The sequence below is a fragment of the Mustela erminea genome, chromosome 1, assembly GCF_009829155.1.
Source record: "Mustela erminea isolate mMusErm1 chromosome 1, mMusErm1.Pri, whole genome shotgun sequence".
NCBI lineage: Eukaryota > Metazoa > Chordata > Mammalia > Carnivora > Mustelidae > Mustela > Mustela erminea.
Genome location: NC_045614.1, coordinates 18,505,449 through 18,520,252, shown reverse-complemented (window position 1 = coordinate 18,520,252; position 14,804 = coordinate 18,505,449). Strand labels below are relative to the sequence as shown.

At 61.5% G+C, this 14,804-nt stretch overlaps 1 protein-coding gene across 1 annotated transcript in view; it reads left to right on the top strand.

Moving 5' to 3' along the window:
* The window catches only part of COL7A1 (collagen type VII alpha 1 chain), a 31,350-nt gene extending 17,464 nt beyond the window's left edge, over nt 1-13,886 (top strand). Inside the window, 55 exon segments of the mRNA XM_032318878.1 lie at nt 945-980; nt 1,054-1,089; nt 1,193-1,288; nt 1,409-1,444; nt 1,544-1,579; nt 1,687-1,734; nt 2,037-2,072; nt 2,210-2,332; nt 2,419-2,514; nt 2,516-2,620; nt 2,709-2,744; nt 2,824-2,877; nt 3,061-3,129; nt 3,206-3,250; nt 3,375-3,437; nt 3,614-3,658; nt 3,979-4,014; nt 4,144-4,179; nt 4,329-4,373; nt 4,570-4,602; nt 4,681-4,743; nt 4,834-4,869; nt 4,949-5,029; nt 5,160-5,228; nt 5,358-5,393; nt 5,471-5,512; nt 5,661-5,705; nt 5,795-5,839; nt 6,517-6,552; nt 6,635-6,694; nt 6,832-6,939; nt 7,123-7,194; nt 7,360-7,395; nt 7,810-7,869; nt 7,967-8,011; nt 8,235-8,270; nt 8,382-8,417; nt 8,497-8,553; nt 8,694-8,765; nt 9,258-9,329; nt 9,540-9,575; nt 9,886-9,966; nt 10,199-10,252; nt 10,327-10,380; nt 10,454-10,516; nt 10,964-11,026; nt 11,131-11,247; nt 11,343-11,420; nt 11,518-11,571; nt 11,738-11,786; nt 12,317-12,349; nt 12,490-12,576; nt 12,828-12,917; nt 13,024-13,221; nt 13,553-13,886. Of these exon segments, the coding sequence (XP_032174769.1) occupies nt 945-980; nt 1,054-1,089; nt 1,193-1,288; nt 1,409-1,444; nt 1,544-1,579; nt 1,687-1,734; nt 2,037-2,072; nt 2,210-2,332; nt 2,419-2,514; nt 2,516-2,620; nt 2,709-2,744; nt 2,824-2,877; nt 3,061-3,129; nt 3,206-3,250; nt 3,375-3,437; nt 3,614-3,658; nt 3,979-4,014; nt 4,144-4,179; nt 4,329-4,373; nt 4,570-4,602; nt 4,681-4,743; nt 4,834-4,869; nt 4,949-5,029; nt 5,160-5,228; nt 5,358-5,393; nt 5,471-5,512; nt 5,661-5,705; nt 5,795-5,839; nt 6,517-6,552; nt 6,635-6,694; nt 6,832-6,939; nt 7,123-7,194; nt 7,360-7,395; nt 7,810-7,869; nt 7,967-8,011; nt 8,235-8,270; nt 8,382-8,417; nt 8,497-8,553; nt 8,694-8,765; nt 9,258-9,329; nt 9,540-9,575; nt 9,886-9,966; nt 10,199-10,252; nt 10,327-10,380; nt 10,454-10,516; nt 10,964-11,026; nt 11,131-11,247; nt 11,343-11,420; nt 11,518-11,571; nt 11,738-11,786; nt 12,317-12,349; nt 12,490-12,576; nt 12,828-12,917; nt 13,024-13,221; nt 13,553-13,569 (3,291 nt within the window). The 3' untranslated portion in view covers nt 13,570-13,886.
* Nucleotides 13,887-14,804: the final 918 nt, after the last annotated feature.

The following is a 14,804-nucleotide window of genomic DNA, read 5'->3' as shown; positions in this document are numbered from 1 at the left end:
GGGCCACACACTAAGGCCCCTGCTGAGACGCATCCACACCCACGGTCCTACCCCGGACGCACACATACTCCCTGAAACACACCTCCACGTGCACATGCATGCAGTCTTGTGGACGGTGAGCCATGGGGCCACGCTAACTGATGCCCAGATGGGCTGACAGCTGCCACGATCACACACAGCCACGGGCACAGGCCAAGAGCCACGGGCACAGACGGAGGGGTGCAGACATACTGGTGTGAAGCCACGTTCAGGGATACCTGGAGACGTGTTGGCACGCAGGCACCTTCACCCAGCCCACATAGGTGCCGAGACGTATGTGGAACCTGGGCCACATGTGGACTTGCGTTGAAGTATGGTGAGACACATGTCCAAGGCTCTGGCGTGTGACACACGTAGTTATACCCACAGTCACTCGTACGCATATGGCCAGATGTATCGAGGTGACACACACAAGACTTATGGGCAGATCCTGGGACATACAGATGATTCTCAAGTCACCAGGGACACGTGGACACGCGTCTATCTCACATAAACATGATGTGGCCATATGTAGACGTGGGTGAAGGTGTGCAGACAGACTACTTAGTAGGTGACACCTACTAAGGGTCACCTGCCAGGACACACAGACAGACCCATGCAAGGCTACACACGCTAACGCACACACGTGCTCACACATGTCCAGAGGCACTTAGATGTGGAGCTACATCTGGAAAGCCAGAGACAGAGGCCATGGGCAGTTACCTGCGAGGTGAGCAGAGCCCTGTAGGTGTGCCCTCCGAGTGCCACAGTGCACTCAGATGGTCACAGGCCCTGCTCTGAGCCACACGGAGGCTTGGAACTACCGGCCCAGACATATGGTCACCTGAGGCCCACCATGCCAGTGTCTTGCAGCCAGACAGCAATGAAAGTGAATTTGGGGGCTGATGTGAATCTTCTGCCCACAGGGAGAACCTGGAGACCCTGGAGAAGATGGGAGGAAGGTAAAGCCTCTCACTTGGAGTCTGATTTGGCCCCAGGTTAGGGCCCTGTGTAAAGCGCTCTTGTCTTCCTCAGGGAGAGAGGGGAGATTCGGGCGCCCCTGGGAGAGAGGTGAGTGCTGGATTCTTCTGCAATCTGACCCCAGATCCCGACTCTGCAGTGTCTTGCAGACCCCAGGGTCTCGGGGTCCTGATGTTGGCTGTGTCCTCCACAGGGTCGCGATGGTCCCAAGGGTGAGCGTGGCGCTCCTGGTAGCCCGGGACTCCAGGGCCCCCCAGGCCTCCCAGGGCAGATGGGCCCCTCTGGGCAGGTGAGTACCAGGAGGGGAGTTCCAGGACTTGGGAGTGACAGGGGCCATTATGCTCCCGCCAGACACCCTCCCGGGATGCCATGATCCTGTGTGACCGCTTTGTGTTCTGTCCTATCTCAGGGTTTTCCTGGGGTCCCAGGAAACGCAGGCCCCAAGGTGAGTGTGGTGCATATGGTGCGTATGGTGGGTCAGGGGCATCGTGAAGGCTAAGCAAAGTTGGGGCATTTCTCCCACCTGATCATTCTTCCTTCTCAGGGTGACCGTGGGGAGACTGGACCCAAAGGGGAACAGGTGAGGTCCCTACCTTTTTTATGTGTCTAGGCAGCTGAAGCTCACAGCTAGGCACACACACTTCCCCCAGAAACTGGGTCCAGCAGCTTGTCTCTTGGTGTTTCCAGGGCCTCCCTGGAGAGCGCGGCCTGAGAGGAGATCCCGGGAGCATAGGGGTGAGTGAAGCCTCAGGACCCGGTCCTTGACTCGAAGCTGCAGGCGTGAGGGAGCCGCCCCTCCCCGCTCCCTCTTGCCATGAGGCCCCACGGGTTCTGTGCCGTGCGCTCAGTCCCCTGCCCTCCTGGGGTTCCCACAGCCAACATTCGGGGTGCCGGGCAATGGGGACACGCCAGGGAGGGGCTTCTAGAGCCCCGTGTCACCTGCACCAGTGCTAAAGAATCCTGTGGGCCAGAGGCCTGGGGAAGAAGGTATGGAAGTTTCTCTGAGGGCCGCCCCTCACCCCAGCTTCTGTCCCCAGAATGTGGAGCGGTTGCTGGAAACGATTGGCATCAAGGTAGGTTGTTTGGGGGCTGGGGAGTGGGGACTCATGGGGAGCCCCACGGAGCTAGTGGTGCCCACATGGCCGAGCGGGGGGAACCTGGGTGGCTGCAGGGTCAGGCCCTGTTTCCCCAAGCCCTTGCCATCACTCAGACATCTACCCTGCGGGAGATCACGGAGACTTGGAATGAGAGCTCCGGCAGCTTCCTGCCCATTTCGGAGCGGCGCCGTGGCCCTAAGGGGGAGCCAGGCGAGCGGGGGCCCCCCGGCAAGGAGGTGTGTGTGTCCACGGGTTGGCGGGGGCGCCCCGGGGACGGCATCATCGCGCAGCTGGCCACACAGTCACTCTTCTGTTCACCCAGGGCCCCACCGGCTTCTCTGGAGAACGCGGCCTGAAGGGAGATCGTGGAGACCCTGGCCCTCAGGGGCCACCAGGCCTAGCCCTTGGAGAAAGGGGCCCCCCCCGGACCTCCCGGCCTTGCTGGGGAGCCGGGGAAGCCTGGCATTCCTGGGCTCCCAGGCCGGGCTGGGGGCCCGGGGGAGGCAGGGAGGCCAGGAGAGAGGGTGAGTGAGGCTAGCCAAGGAGGGCTGGGGATGTGGGCCCAGGAGGAGCTGGGCGCCCCCTGACCCGGCTCCGACGTTTGCATCTCAGGGAGAGCGGGGAGAGAAAGGAGAACGCGGAGAACAGGTGAGCTGAGGAGGCTTCCGTGGCGGGACTGCCTGGGCGCTGTGCTGGGACAGCCCGGCCATTTCCTTCTTCTCCGCAGGGGAGAGACGGCCCTCCTGGCCTCCCTGGACCTCCTGGGCCCCCTGGCCCCAAGGTGATCAGCCCGGCCCTGCCCTAGGCCTGTGACTCTGGGTACCACGAGGCCACCATTAACTCGGGCCCCAGAAGCTCCATGTGGCGTCCCTGCCCCAAACCACTGTGGGATCCTGCGAGCAGGGATGACCCCTCCATGACTCTGGGACAGATGCCTCTCTCCCTTGTGACCTTGAATGTGTAGGTGGTTGGGGAGGAGCCAGGGCCAGGACTCTCTGGAATGCAAGGACCCCCTGGATTCAAGGGCGCCAAGGTCAGTGTGTGGGATCAGTTGGGGGCTCGCCCTCTGCCCTGGCACCAGGGCCTAGCTTGATGTGTCATCCTTACAGGGGGAGCCAGGCAGCGATGGCGACCGGGGCCCCAAGGGAGACCGGGTGAGGCCTGCCCCCCCCACCCCACACCGTGCTTTTGGTTCCTTTAAGGGAGCCCACGAGGGGTGGCCTGTGCGTGGGTGCACTGTAGTGACTAGGGGCTCAGGACCTGCCTTTCTTCTTGCAGGGTATGCCGGGCCTCAAGGGAGACCGGGGAGAGCCTGGACAGAGGGGTCTTGATGGCAACCTGGTGAGTCTGCGCCATAGCCCAGCCCCCCTCCAACCCCTCCGCCAGCCTGGCCCGTGCCAGCCCCAGTCTCTTGCAGTGCAGTCTGGCCTGGAGTCTGCACTGCCTGGGACTGTCTGGGGGAGTGCGGGATGGGGAAATGAAGAGGGACCGTGGGGCCTTAAATCTGTTCTCTCCAGGGCCTACCGGGAGAGCGTGGGGTGGCTGGACCCGAAGGGAAGCCGGTAAGTGGTGGTGGTGGTGGGGTGCAGCCTGGCCTGGGCTCCTGGGGACAGCTGCTCTGTGCCATGTGCTGGCTGCTCTGGGCACATGTCACTAGTGACAGGGGCGTCGTGCCCACGAGCCTGGGCGTGAGTGCAGACGTGTGACATTGTGTGTGTGTGTGTGTGTGTGTGTGTGTAGGCCAGTGTGTATTATCCCTGAGGAATATCCTTGGGTGCGAGGTGTGGGGTGATCTACACCTTGGGGGGAAGGTGGCAGCCTACAGGTGGGCTCCAGAAGGTGGGACCCAGAGTGAGGCTCAGCAGCCCCCTTCTCTATCCAGGGTTTGCAAGGTCCGAGGGGGACCCCTGGCCCAGCGGTAAGTACCCTTGCATCCTCCCCTGCTCCTGTCTCCCTCCTACCCCATCCCACAAGGGATGTACTCCCTGAGTTTCCCTGGTGGGCTGGCACTGGCTCCCCCCCATCGGACTCCTTCTCTCTCCAACAGGGTGGCCATGGAGACCCTGGGCCGCCCGGTGCCCCGGTGAGTCACAGGAGAGCACGGCCTGGTGGGGTGGGGTGGGGTGGGTTGGGCGTTGGTCCCCACTGATGCGCCTGGCCTCGTCTGTGTGACTCCCCAAGCCGGGACGGATAACTCTGACCCTGTCCCCTGGTCTTATTACTTTTTTCTAGGGCCTTGCTGGTCCCGCAGGACCCCAGGGTCCTTCTGGCCTGAAGGTGAGTACGGGTGTGTGCGGGTGTGTGGCTGACAGGAAGAGGCGGGTCATCGGAGCTGGCTCCACACCAGGGATGTTGTCGCCCTGCAGTGGGGCTGAGCACCACGTTGTCCTCTCCCTGGGGCCTTTGCTCATGGACAGGGACTGAGGAGCCTCTTATCGTTCTGTGGGTGATGTGTTCTCTGGGTTTTTGGCAGGGGGAGCCCGGAGAGACGGGACCACCAGGACGGGTGAGTGGCCCCGGTCATGGGTGAGAGCCACGGGAAGCTGGGTGCATAGGCCTCGCTCTGAACTCCTTCTTCGCCCAGGGTCTGCCTGGACCCACTGGAGCCGTGGGACTTCCCGGCCCTCCTGGACCTTCAGGCTTGGTGGTGAGTGAGGTCCCTGCAGGGACACCGTGTCCTGCCCTCTGAGTCCCACGTTCTCCCCTGTCCCCCTCACATCTGACTTGTCTCCCTCAGGGTCCTCAGGGGGCGCCAGGTTTGCCCGGACAAGTGGTGAGTCCTGGGGGTCGAGGCCGGGCTCCAGGGGTCACGAGTTGGCAGGCAGGCCCCTGACAGAGCTCCTCCTTCGCAGGGGGAGACAGGAAAGCCGGGAGCCCCCGGTCGTGATGGTGCCGGCGGAAAAGATGGGGACAGAGGAGCGCCTGGCGTGCCGGTGTGTGTTCCAGGGGGAGGTTCGCTTCAGGCGTGTGACGGGTGCCTATGCGGGGAGGGTGAGAAGAGCAGGGCCCCAGGACCAGGGTTGCGGGGGGAGGCCCTGAGTCCTTCTCTCTGCTCTGTCACAGGGGTCACCAGGTCTGCCCGGCCCTGTTGGACCTAAAGGAGAGCCTGGACCCATGGGGGCTCCTGGACAGGTGATCCTGACCCTGACTGACCCCGATCTCTGTGCCTCACCACGTCTAGTGCCAGCCTCCCATCCGGGATGGCATATGGGGCCGGGGAGAAGGCAGGGGAGGAGGTAACTCACTGGGCATTCTCCGCAGGCTGTGGTCGGGCTCCCTGGAGCAAAGGGAGAGAAGGTGAGTGTGGGGGAGGCCTGGGGGAGGGGCCAAGTGCTGGAGGCCGAGGCATCTGCCTGACCCATGTCCCTTATCAGGGAGCGCCTGGAGGCTTCGCAGGAGACCTGGTAGGAGAACCGGTGAGTGTCGAGCCTCCAACAGCATTGTTCACCCATCCATGTGACCCTCGGCTTCCGTAATAAGGGTTGCATTTGACCCTGCTCCTTCCTTGAGTATCCTCTATCAGTGACCCCAGTGCCCATGTTGTTTCCTGTCCCTTCTCTACAGGGGGCCAAAGGTGACCGAGGACTGCCAGGGCCTCGGGGTGAGAAGGTGAGCTGGGCCCAGCCCAAGGGCCAGAGCACTAGGTTGAGGGGGGCCAGGTCAGGTGGCTAGACCCGCTTACCACCCTTTCTATGCAGGGTGAAGCTGGCCGTGCAGGGGAGCCTGGAGACCCTGGGGAAGATGTGAGTCTGGCGTCTGGGCAAGTCTGAGCTTGGGAGGAGTGCAGTTGTGGACCTGGGGCTGCATTCCCAGGCCTGTGCACCTTCCAGCATTCAGGATCCTGCTCCTGGGGGCACACAGGGATCAATTCTCTTGGGTTCCACGCTCCCAGGGTAGGGGGGTGGGGGTGCCATCTTTGCTTCCTGGTGCCTGTTTCCGGTCTCCTGCTCCTTGGTGTGTCTGAGCGCACGTGTGTGGTTCCTATCCGCTGCCCCCAGGCTCAGTGCTGTGTCCTGCGGGGGCTTCTCCTTGGCCACCTGCTTATGCTTCCCGGGTCCCCCAGCCCTGGAGTTCTGGCTCTCAGCTCCCTGCGCTGGGGTGGCTCTGAGTTCCTGCGCTGGCGTGTTCCTCGGATGTCCCATCCGTGCTCACATCTGAGGTCCCCAAGCCCCTGGTCCTGTGTGAGCACTACATGTCTATAGTCACGCCCAAACTCCCCTGTATCTGTGCCCACAGCTGAGCTGCCCTCTGTGCCCTCACCATGGTCACCTCTGAGCTCCTGTGAGTCAGTCCTTGTGTACATGTCTGAGTCCTGTGTCTCCAGGAGCACATCTAAGCGGCCCTGGGAATATTCTTGGGCCACGTCTCAGCTCTGGATTCATGTTCCTCCTCCTAAGTGCTGTTTATTTCACTATTTTAGGGTCAAAAAGGGGCTCCTGGACTCAAGGGTAATAAGGTACGTGTACCCTGTAGTGTTCTGGTGGAGGTCATGTTCCTGAGACTCCCTGGGCCTGATATGACCCTTCTCTCCCTTGAAGGGTGACCCAGGAGTGGGGGTCCAGGGCCCCCCTGGGCCAGCTGGTCCTCTAGGTCTGAAGGTAAGTTGATGCCCCATCTCCAGTGGTGGGCAGTGGGCAGGGAACGCGCTGGAAGGGTGAAGAAGACTGCGTTCGGGGGCTAGTTCTGGAAAGGAGCCCTGTGGGGACCACGCCTCCCTCTGCTGTCTCTGTTCCAGGGAGATGTGGGCCCTCCCGGCCCCCCCGGTGCTCCTGGTGTTGTCGGATTCCCTGGTCAGACAGGCCCTCGAGGAGAGATGGGTCAGCCAGGACCCAGTGGAGAGCGGGTAAGCATGCTGGGAGCAGCTTGTGGGGACTTGATGAGTTCAGGACCTCTGAATCTGGTAGTGGGTGAGCAGGTGAGGAGAAGGGGGCCCAGGCCCTGCTCGGGGGCTCCCAGTCTTGGAGGGGCCAAGGGGGAGGAAGGTCCCCAAGTCACCCTCTGCTGCTTTCCTTCATTGTTCCGGTAGGGTCTGGCAGGTCTCCCTGGGCGAGAGGGAGCCCCAGGTCCCTTAGGGCCACCTGGACCACCAGGGTCAACGGTGAGTAGAAGAGCCCCAGCATTCTATGTGTCTGATTCCTGTGGGTTGGGATCTGTGCACATGGGGACCGGGACACACTGCATGGCTGGGTGTGTGTGTGTGTGTGTGTGTGTGTGTGTGTGTGCCTTTGAGGGGCACAGAACCTTCACCTTATTCTGCCCGCAGGGAGTGCCCGGGGCCTCTGGACTCAAAGGAGACAAGGTAGATGGGACAAGGCTGCTGGCTCCCCTGTATCCATCAACCCCTATACCTCTGCTGACCCCCATCACCCCTGCAACCTCCACTGACCCACATCACCCCTCCTGCCTCCACTGGACCCCATCCTCCTCTCCTGCTTCCACTAACCCCCATCACCCCCAAACTCACTGACCTGTCACCCCTACAAACTACACTGACCCCCATCACCCCCTCCCGCCTTCACTGACCCCCATCACCTCCTGCAACCTCCACTGGCCCCCGCCACCCCTCCTGCCTCCACTGACCTCTGTCACCCCTACAACCTCCACTGACCCCTGTCACCCCCTCCCACCTCTACTGACCCCCATCACCCTGTCTGTCCCCCTCTGTCCCCCACTGATTCCCTTTGGATATCCCCGGTACCCTCTTGTTCTCCAGGGAGACCCTGGAGCAGGTCTGCCCGGGGCCCGTGGCGAGCGTGGGGAACCAGGTGTCCGGGTATGTATGTCCCACTCTGCAGCCACGGCTCCCTTTAGCACAGCTCTCACTTCTGATTTCCAACTTCTGAGTCAATGAACTTAATGTCATCTTCCAGGGTGAAGATGGCCGGCCCGGCCTGGAGGGACCCCGAGGACTCATGGTGGGTCCCCTTGGGGAAAGCGCCAGCGGTGTGCCTTCTGTCCCCTGCCTGTACCCTCTGTGCCCTTGGAACACATTTCTGTAGCCTTCTGACACTTTTATGTACTCTCTGGGCCTTTATCTCTCCTATCCCCTGGGTCCCCTGGGCCTTACCCCTGCCCCCTTAGCTGTCTCTCCTCTAATGTCCCTGAATTCTCTTAGCTCACTGTTGTCTTCTCATACAGGGGCCCCCGGGCAGCCGGGGCGAGCGTGGGGAGAAGGTAAGGACAGGGGGGAAGAGCCCCTGGGGTGAGCGGGGGTGGGGCTAGATCTTGTAATTCAGGACTTGGAACCCCTCTGCTTTGGAGAGATTCACACTTTTCACCCAACAGGGTGACGCCGGAGCCTCAGGGCTAAAGGGTGACAAGGTGAGTGTGGGCACAGGGGAGGGCAGAGGCAGCGACTCAGGGTGCTCTGGACCCCTCTGACAGCCCCCTGTCCACTCAGGGTGACGCAGCCATGGCTGTAGGGCCCCCAGGGCCACGGGGTGCCAAGGGGGACATGGTGAGTAGATCTGGCCCATGTCCAAACTGGGTCTCTCTTTGGTGTGGGCGGGGCTTCCCGGGGGGCTGGGCCAGGGGATCCGAAGCTCAGATGGTGAGGACCCTCCAGCCCCTGACCCTGACTTCTGACCCCCGACGCAGGGTGACCGAGGGCTTCCAGGCATAGATGGTGACAAAGGACCTCGTGGAGACAGTGGGAACCCTGGAGAGAAGGTACAGGGAAGAGGGTGGGGTACTCTGTGTGGGGTCAGGAGAGGGTTTCTATGGGCTGTGGGGGCTCTGTTGAGGGTCTGTGAGGATAAGAGGGGAGGATAGGGGGCTTTGGGGGAAGGGTTAGAGGAAAGGGGGTTCAGGAGGCTGTAGCGATGCTGTGGGGTGGCTGAGAGGATGGGGGCTCTCCGGAGGGGTTGAGGGCCTCCATGTGAGTTCACCAGGGAGCTCTGTGGAACGTAGCTCAAGGAGAGGCCCTCTGGGAACAGACAAGGAACTTCTCGGGGGTCAGGGACACTCCAGGTGGGTTTGGACCCCGTGGCAGGAGGGAGGGACCCAGATCTGAGAGTCCGGGCTGAGAACTGAGCCCCGCTGGGGGCAGTGGGTGGGAGCAGCTCTGGCTATAGCTCCCCTCACCTGGCAGGTTCCTGTCATACTCCAAACCCCCAGCCTGGTCTGGTCCTGATTGTGCCCTTCTCCCGGTCACACTCACAGGGCACCAAAGGAGAGCCTGGTGACAAGGGTTCAGCCGGATTGCTGGGAGCTCGTGGACTTACGGGACCCAAGGTCAGCCCCACCCCAAGCATAGACCCAGAACCACCCATCACACACATCTGTCTTGTGGGTGTCCTCTGATCGTTGGGAGGGTTTCCAGTCTCCTTTGCTGTTGGCCGCATGTGTGTTCACATAGGATCTGTGTGCAGCCTGGGAGTCCCCGTGAGTCATGGGATACAGTCACACTGAAGGACTGCCCTCCCCTATCTGTGCTTCCCACAGGGTGAGCCTGGCATTGCAGGGAGCCCGGGTGACCCGGTAAGTCGCCCACGCTCCCACAGAGATGCTCTACCCCACAGGGTCCCTGTCCTCATGTGCTGGCCTTTGACCTTACAGTGACTGGTGCTCTCATGGTGTCCTCATGCTGCCTGGGGGCCCCTACCTTTACAGTAACTGCTGTGATGATCCCACATGGTGACCCCTGCCCTCGGGAAGCCCTGCCCGTGCAGCAGCTCTGGCCTCCGGCAGTAACTCTCACCCCGTGACCTTCTCTGTTCCTCTCATCCAGAATGATTCCTCTGGATCCCCCCTAGTTCTTTGACTTCATATTGACCCCTCTCCTCACCAGGGATCCCCAGGAAAGGATGGAGCTCCTGGTGTCCGGGGAGACAAAGGAGATATTGGCTTCATGGGTCCCCGGGGTCTCAAGGTGGGAAGGGGGGCCGAGGTGTTTTCCTGGCCGGGGCGGGGGGGTTGATGTTGGAGGGCAAGGTATCTGGGGTCAGAGGTCAGATATCTGGGATCAGATGTGGGGTATCAGGTTAGGGGTTGGAAGGTCAGAGGTTAGAGTGTCCGAGGCCAATTTGAAAAGTGGTTATGTGATCAGGGATGACCAGGTGATCTATCTGGAAGTGACTTTTCCATGTGCTTCTTCCCCACAGGGTGAACGAGGGGTAAAGGGAGCCTGTGGCCTTGATGGAGAAAAGGGAGATAAGGTATAGAAGTGATGGGGATGTGGGTGGCTGCGGGGCCTGGGCTTACGTCTGACCCCTCCACCTGATGCCTACAGGGAGAACCTGGTACCCCAGGCCGCCCTGGGCTGGCAGGACGCAAGGGAGATATGGTGAGTGTAGGGGCACCCGGGATGGGAAGAGGATGGGTGGGCCAGGGCCCAGCTCATGTTTTCTCTTTTCTAGGGGGAGCCAGGGGTGCCGGGCCAGGCAGGGGCCCCTGGGAAGGAGGGCCTGATCGGTCCCAAGGTATGGGGTCTCTCAACAGTGGTTGTAAGGGGGTCAGAATGGGGCAGGGAAGATCATAGTAGGGTGATGGGGGTTTCATGTCAAAAGGGTTGTAGAGAGTTGAGACATTGGGGGGCGTAGAGTGAGGTTGGTCTTGAGGTTTAGGTTGGGGTCACAGTGGGGATTTAGGATGAAGGGATGAGAGGTGACGGTGAGGAGATGTGTATCAGGGCTAGGGGGCAGTAGGGGAGGCTGGAGCGTCCATATAAAGAAAATAGGTGAAATTAGGACAAGGGGTATGATAGTAAAGTTGGGGTCATGGGGAGTGCGGCAGACTGAGGGTCCTGGGAGGGTAGGGTCACGGGTGCTTGGGGCATGGAAGATTGTGGCCATTGGGTCAAGGGGCTTGCGGCTGTTGAGCTGAGGAGGTCAAGGCAGATGGTCTCTCATGCTTCTTTCCATCCCCAGGGTGATCGAGGCTTTGATGGGCAGCTGGGACCCAAGGGTGACCAGGGCGAGAAAGGGGAGCGGGTAAGTTAAGACCAAGGTTATGGTAAGCTAAGGAGATTGTACTTTCTGGAAGTGCTTCCATCTTTGGGGGCTTTGATCCCTGACTCTGACCTGTCTCTCCACAGGGGCCCCCAGGAACTGGAGGCTTCCCAGGTCCTCGGGGCGGTGATGGCTCTAGTGGTCCTCCTGGGCCACCGGGCAGTGTTGGTCCCAAAGGCCCGGAAGGACTTCAGGGCCAGAAGGTAAAGAGCTCTGAGTCTGACTCCTGACCCCTGAACCTCCCCGACTTCTGACTTCTGCTGTCTCTGACTGGTCTCTTGATCCTTGCGTCTGATAGGGTGAGCGAGGTCCCCCTGGAGAGAGAGTGGTGGGTGCCCCTGGAGCCCCTGGGATCCCTGGAGAGAGAGGAGAGCAGGTGAGTGGGGATTCCTGGGCATAGGGCTGGAGACCAGGGTGACCTCTGGCGTCCTTAAGATCAGAGGTCACAGCCAGGTCCCATCCATTGTGCACAGGGGCGGCCAGGGCCCCCCGGCCCCCGCGGGGAGAAGGGAGAAGCCGCGTTGACGGTAAGTGTAGGCCTGGGTGGCCTGGGCCCCACCTCCTGCACCCAGGACCCCCTGGGCCTGGGCCTGTGACTCAGGGCTGCCTCTCCATGCTCCCTGGATCATGGGCCTCCTGTCTCTCCCGTGATCCATGGGTGCCTCATGATCCCCTGTGGTCTTGTGCTCCTAGGAGGGTGACATCCGAGGCTTGGTGCGTCAGGAGATGAGTCAGCATTGCGGTGAGTGCGGCCCAGCCCAGAGCCTCCTGGGTCCCGTTCCTACTCCATCCCAGCTCCCCTAGACTGGGGCAGGCAGGGTCCCCAGAACTTAGGGGGCTGGAGCAGTCAAGGAGATGGACAGAAATGGATAGAAAGGCAGAAGGACGCCTGTGCTTCCGGACAGGACTTTCCCATAGGGTCCCTAGCAGCCCGGTGTGGCGGTGCATAGAGGGTGGAGGTGGGAGCAGCCCGCTGGGCGTCAGAGAGTGAAGCTCTGTCTGCTCCGGTCCGTCTGTCTGACTGCTCCCGTACCTTCTCCACGCCCCGCGGTTTCTGACTCTCTCTCTCTCTGTCCCCCTCCCTCTCTCTGTGTTTCCCACCCGTTCTTTCTCTCCCTCCATCGGTCTCTCTGTCCCTCTCTCCTGCGGTCCTTCTCTGTCCAACTCTGCCTCCCTGGCTGTGTCCCTCTGTCTCTGTCCCTGTCGCTGTTCCATCTTTGTCTCCTGCTCTCTGTTCTTATCTCTGTCCCTGCCCTCCTCTGCCCTCTGCAGCCTGCCAGGGCCAGTTCATCGCATCTGGATCACGTGAGTCATTTTCTGGGATCTTCGGCTCCCGGAACTTTGCTCATCCCAGACCCTCCTGGGCCCATCACCTGGGTCCACTCAGCAGGGGCTTGGCTGGGTGGCCACCATTATGACCCCAAGGCCCTTGCTCCTTGCTCCAGGACCCCTCCATAGCTATGCTGCCGACACTGCAGGCCCCCAGCTCCACGCCGTGCCCGTGCTCCGGGTTTCTCATGCGGAGGAGGAAGGTGAGGACAGCTGGATGGGGGGTGGAGGGCCCGGTGCACGGTGCACGGTGGTGGGGGCGCAGACCCATGCAGCGTTGCTCCTGCATGCAGGGCAATGCCGCGTGCATGGGGCAGCACAGAGGGCAGAGCGCAGACTCGGCACATGTGTGGGAGACCTGGGCTGCCCACCCTGCCCCCAGGGCTAGGGTTGGGCAGCATGAATGTGGCCCTGTGGCGGCCTCGCTCCCAGGACCCCTCACCCTCTTGTGCAGGTCAGGTGCCCCCTGAGGACGACGAGTACGAATACTCTGAGTACTCTGTGGAGGAGTACCAGGACCCGGAAGCTGCTCCGGCCGGCGCCGGTGAGAGTGGGGGCCGGCCCGGAAGGGTTTGGGGACAGGCGATAGACCCCAGTCCCTCTCTGACGGCCTCCGGCGCTGCTGACCCCCTGACCCCCACTGGCCTTAGACCCCTGCTTGCTTCCGCTGGACGAGGGCACCTGTACGGCCTACACCCTGCGCTGGTACCATCGGGTGGCGGCAGGTGGCACAGAGGCTTGTCACCCCTTTGTCTATGGCGGCTGTGGAGGGAATGCCAACCGTTTCGGGACCCGTGAGGCCTGTGAGCGCCGCTGCCCGCCCCGCGTGGTCCAGAACCAGGGAACAGGTATGGGCTTACCCCTCCACCTGGGACACTGAGCCCACCTAGATCAGGTCCTGGTCAGGGTCTCAGGTCAGGAGCCCCCTCTGATGGGGGGCCTGGGACAGATCCCCAGACCAAGGAGCTGAACTGAGAACCCTCGCTGTGGGGCCCCCTCCATGCTCCCTCCTCCAGGGACCTGAGTGAGGATCCCCTCTGTGAGGTCAGACCCCACCCCTGTCGTGCCCCTAGCTGCCCCACCAATCCTTTGCCCGGTGGCTCTCTGGGGCCTATGTGCTGGGTGAGGCCAGATGGCTGAAGGTAGCTCCCCACTTGCCACATCACACCACCCCCCTAGGTGCTGCCCGGAGCTGAGGCCTAGATGACCAGCTGAGACTCAGCGTCCCCTGGAGGAGTCCTGCTGTCCCTCCCCTTGGTGCTAGAGGCCTGTGTGCACATGAGCGTGCATGAGCGTGTCCGTTATTTCAGTGACTTGGTCCGTGGGTCTAGCCTTCCCCCCTGTGGACAAACCCCCATTGTGGCTCCTGCCTCCCCAGCAGATGACTCAGTGTGGGGGTGGCTGTGGGCAGGGAGCTGATGTGACTGCATCTGACCCGCCCCTTGACCCAGGCCTATGATGACATGGTGCTGATTTGGGGGGGGGGGGCATTAAAGCTGCTGTTTTAAAAGGCTCCTGTTGTGACTCTTTGGGGAGATGGGGGTGGCAGGGGTCAGGTTTGCCCTGGAAGGTCAGTACTATCCTGCATGGGTGCACAGTTACTCTGTCTGGCCCTGGCCTCTGTCCTGTGACCCTCAGTCCCCAACTTGTCCCCAGAAAGGCGTAAACCAAGTGGGGATTGAGGACACGTCCTCACGGTCCCCCAGGAAGGGATGAGTCAGAGGTGGGGGGCTGCTTCTTGCCAGACGCCATGCCCCAGCTCCTACCTCAGGGGGCTGAGAGAGATAAATGGGCCGTGATGGAGGCAGAGGGCCGGACCACAGCACCGCACAGCCTGGCCCCAGCCACGGGCAGCCCCGTTGGCCCCACCTTGTCCTGGAGGAGGCTGCTGCTGGTAGGACTGGGGTGGCTCTGGGTGGGATGGGCAGGGCCTTGGGGGCTGAGTGGATCTGGGATTTGGGCTAGTGGAGGTCTCTGGACCTGAGGGGGCCTTGGAGTCTCAGGCTTGAAGACCCCCTTCCTGCTCTTCCCTGTCCTGGATCTGTGGCTCCCTCAGAACTCAGGCTCCCCTTTTGCCCTTCTGTGTTCTCTCTGTGTCTCTGCATCCCTATTTTTTTTTTTTTTAAGATTTTATTTATTTGGGGGCGCCTGGGTGGCTCAGTGGGTTAAGCCGCTGCCTTCGGCTCAGGTCATGATCTCAGGGTCCTGGGATCGAGCCCCGCATCGGGCTCTCTGCTCAGCAGGGAGCCTGCTTCCCTCTCTCTCTCTCTGCCTGCCTCTCCATCTACTTGTGATTTCTCTCTGTCAAATAAATAAATAAAATCTATAAAAAAAAAAAAAAGATTTTATTTATTTGTTTGAGAGAGAATATGTGTGCACGGGCAGGGGGAGGGGCGAAGGGGGAGGGAGAAGCAGACTCCCTGCTGAGCAG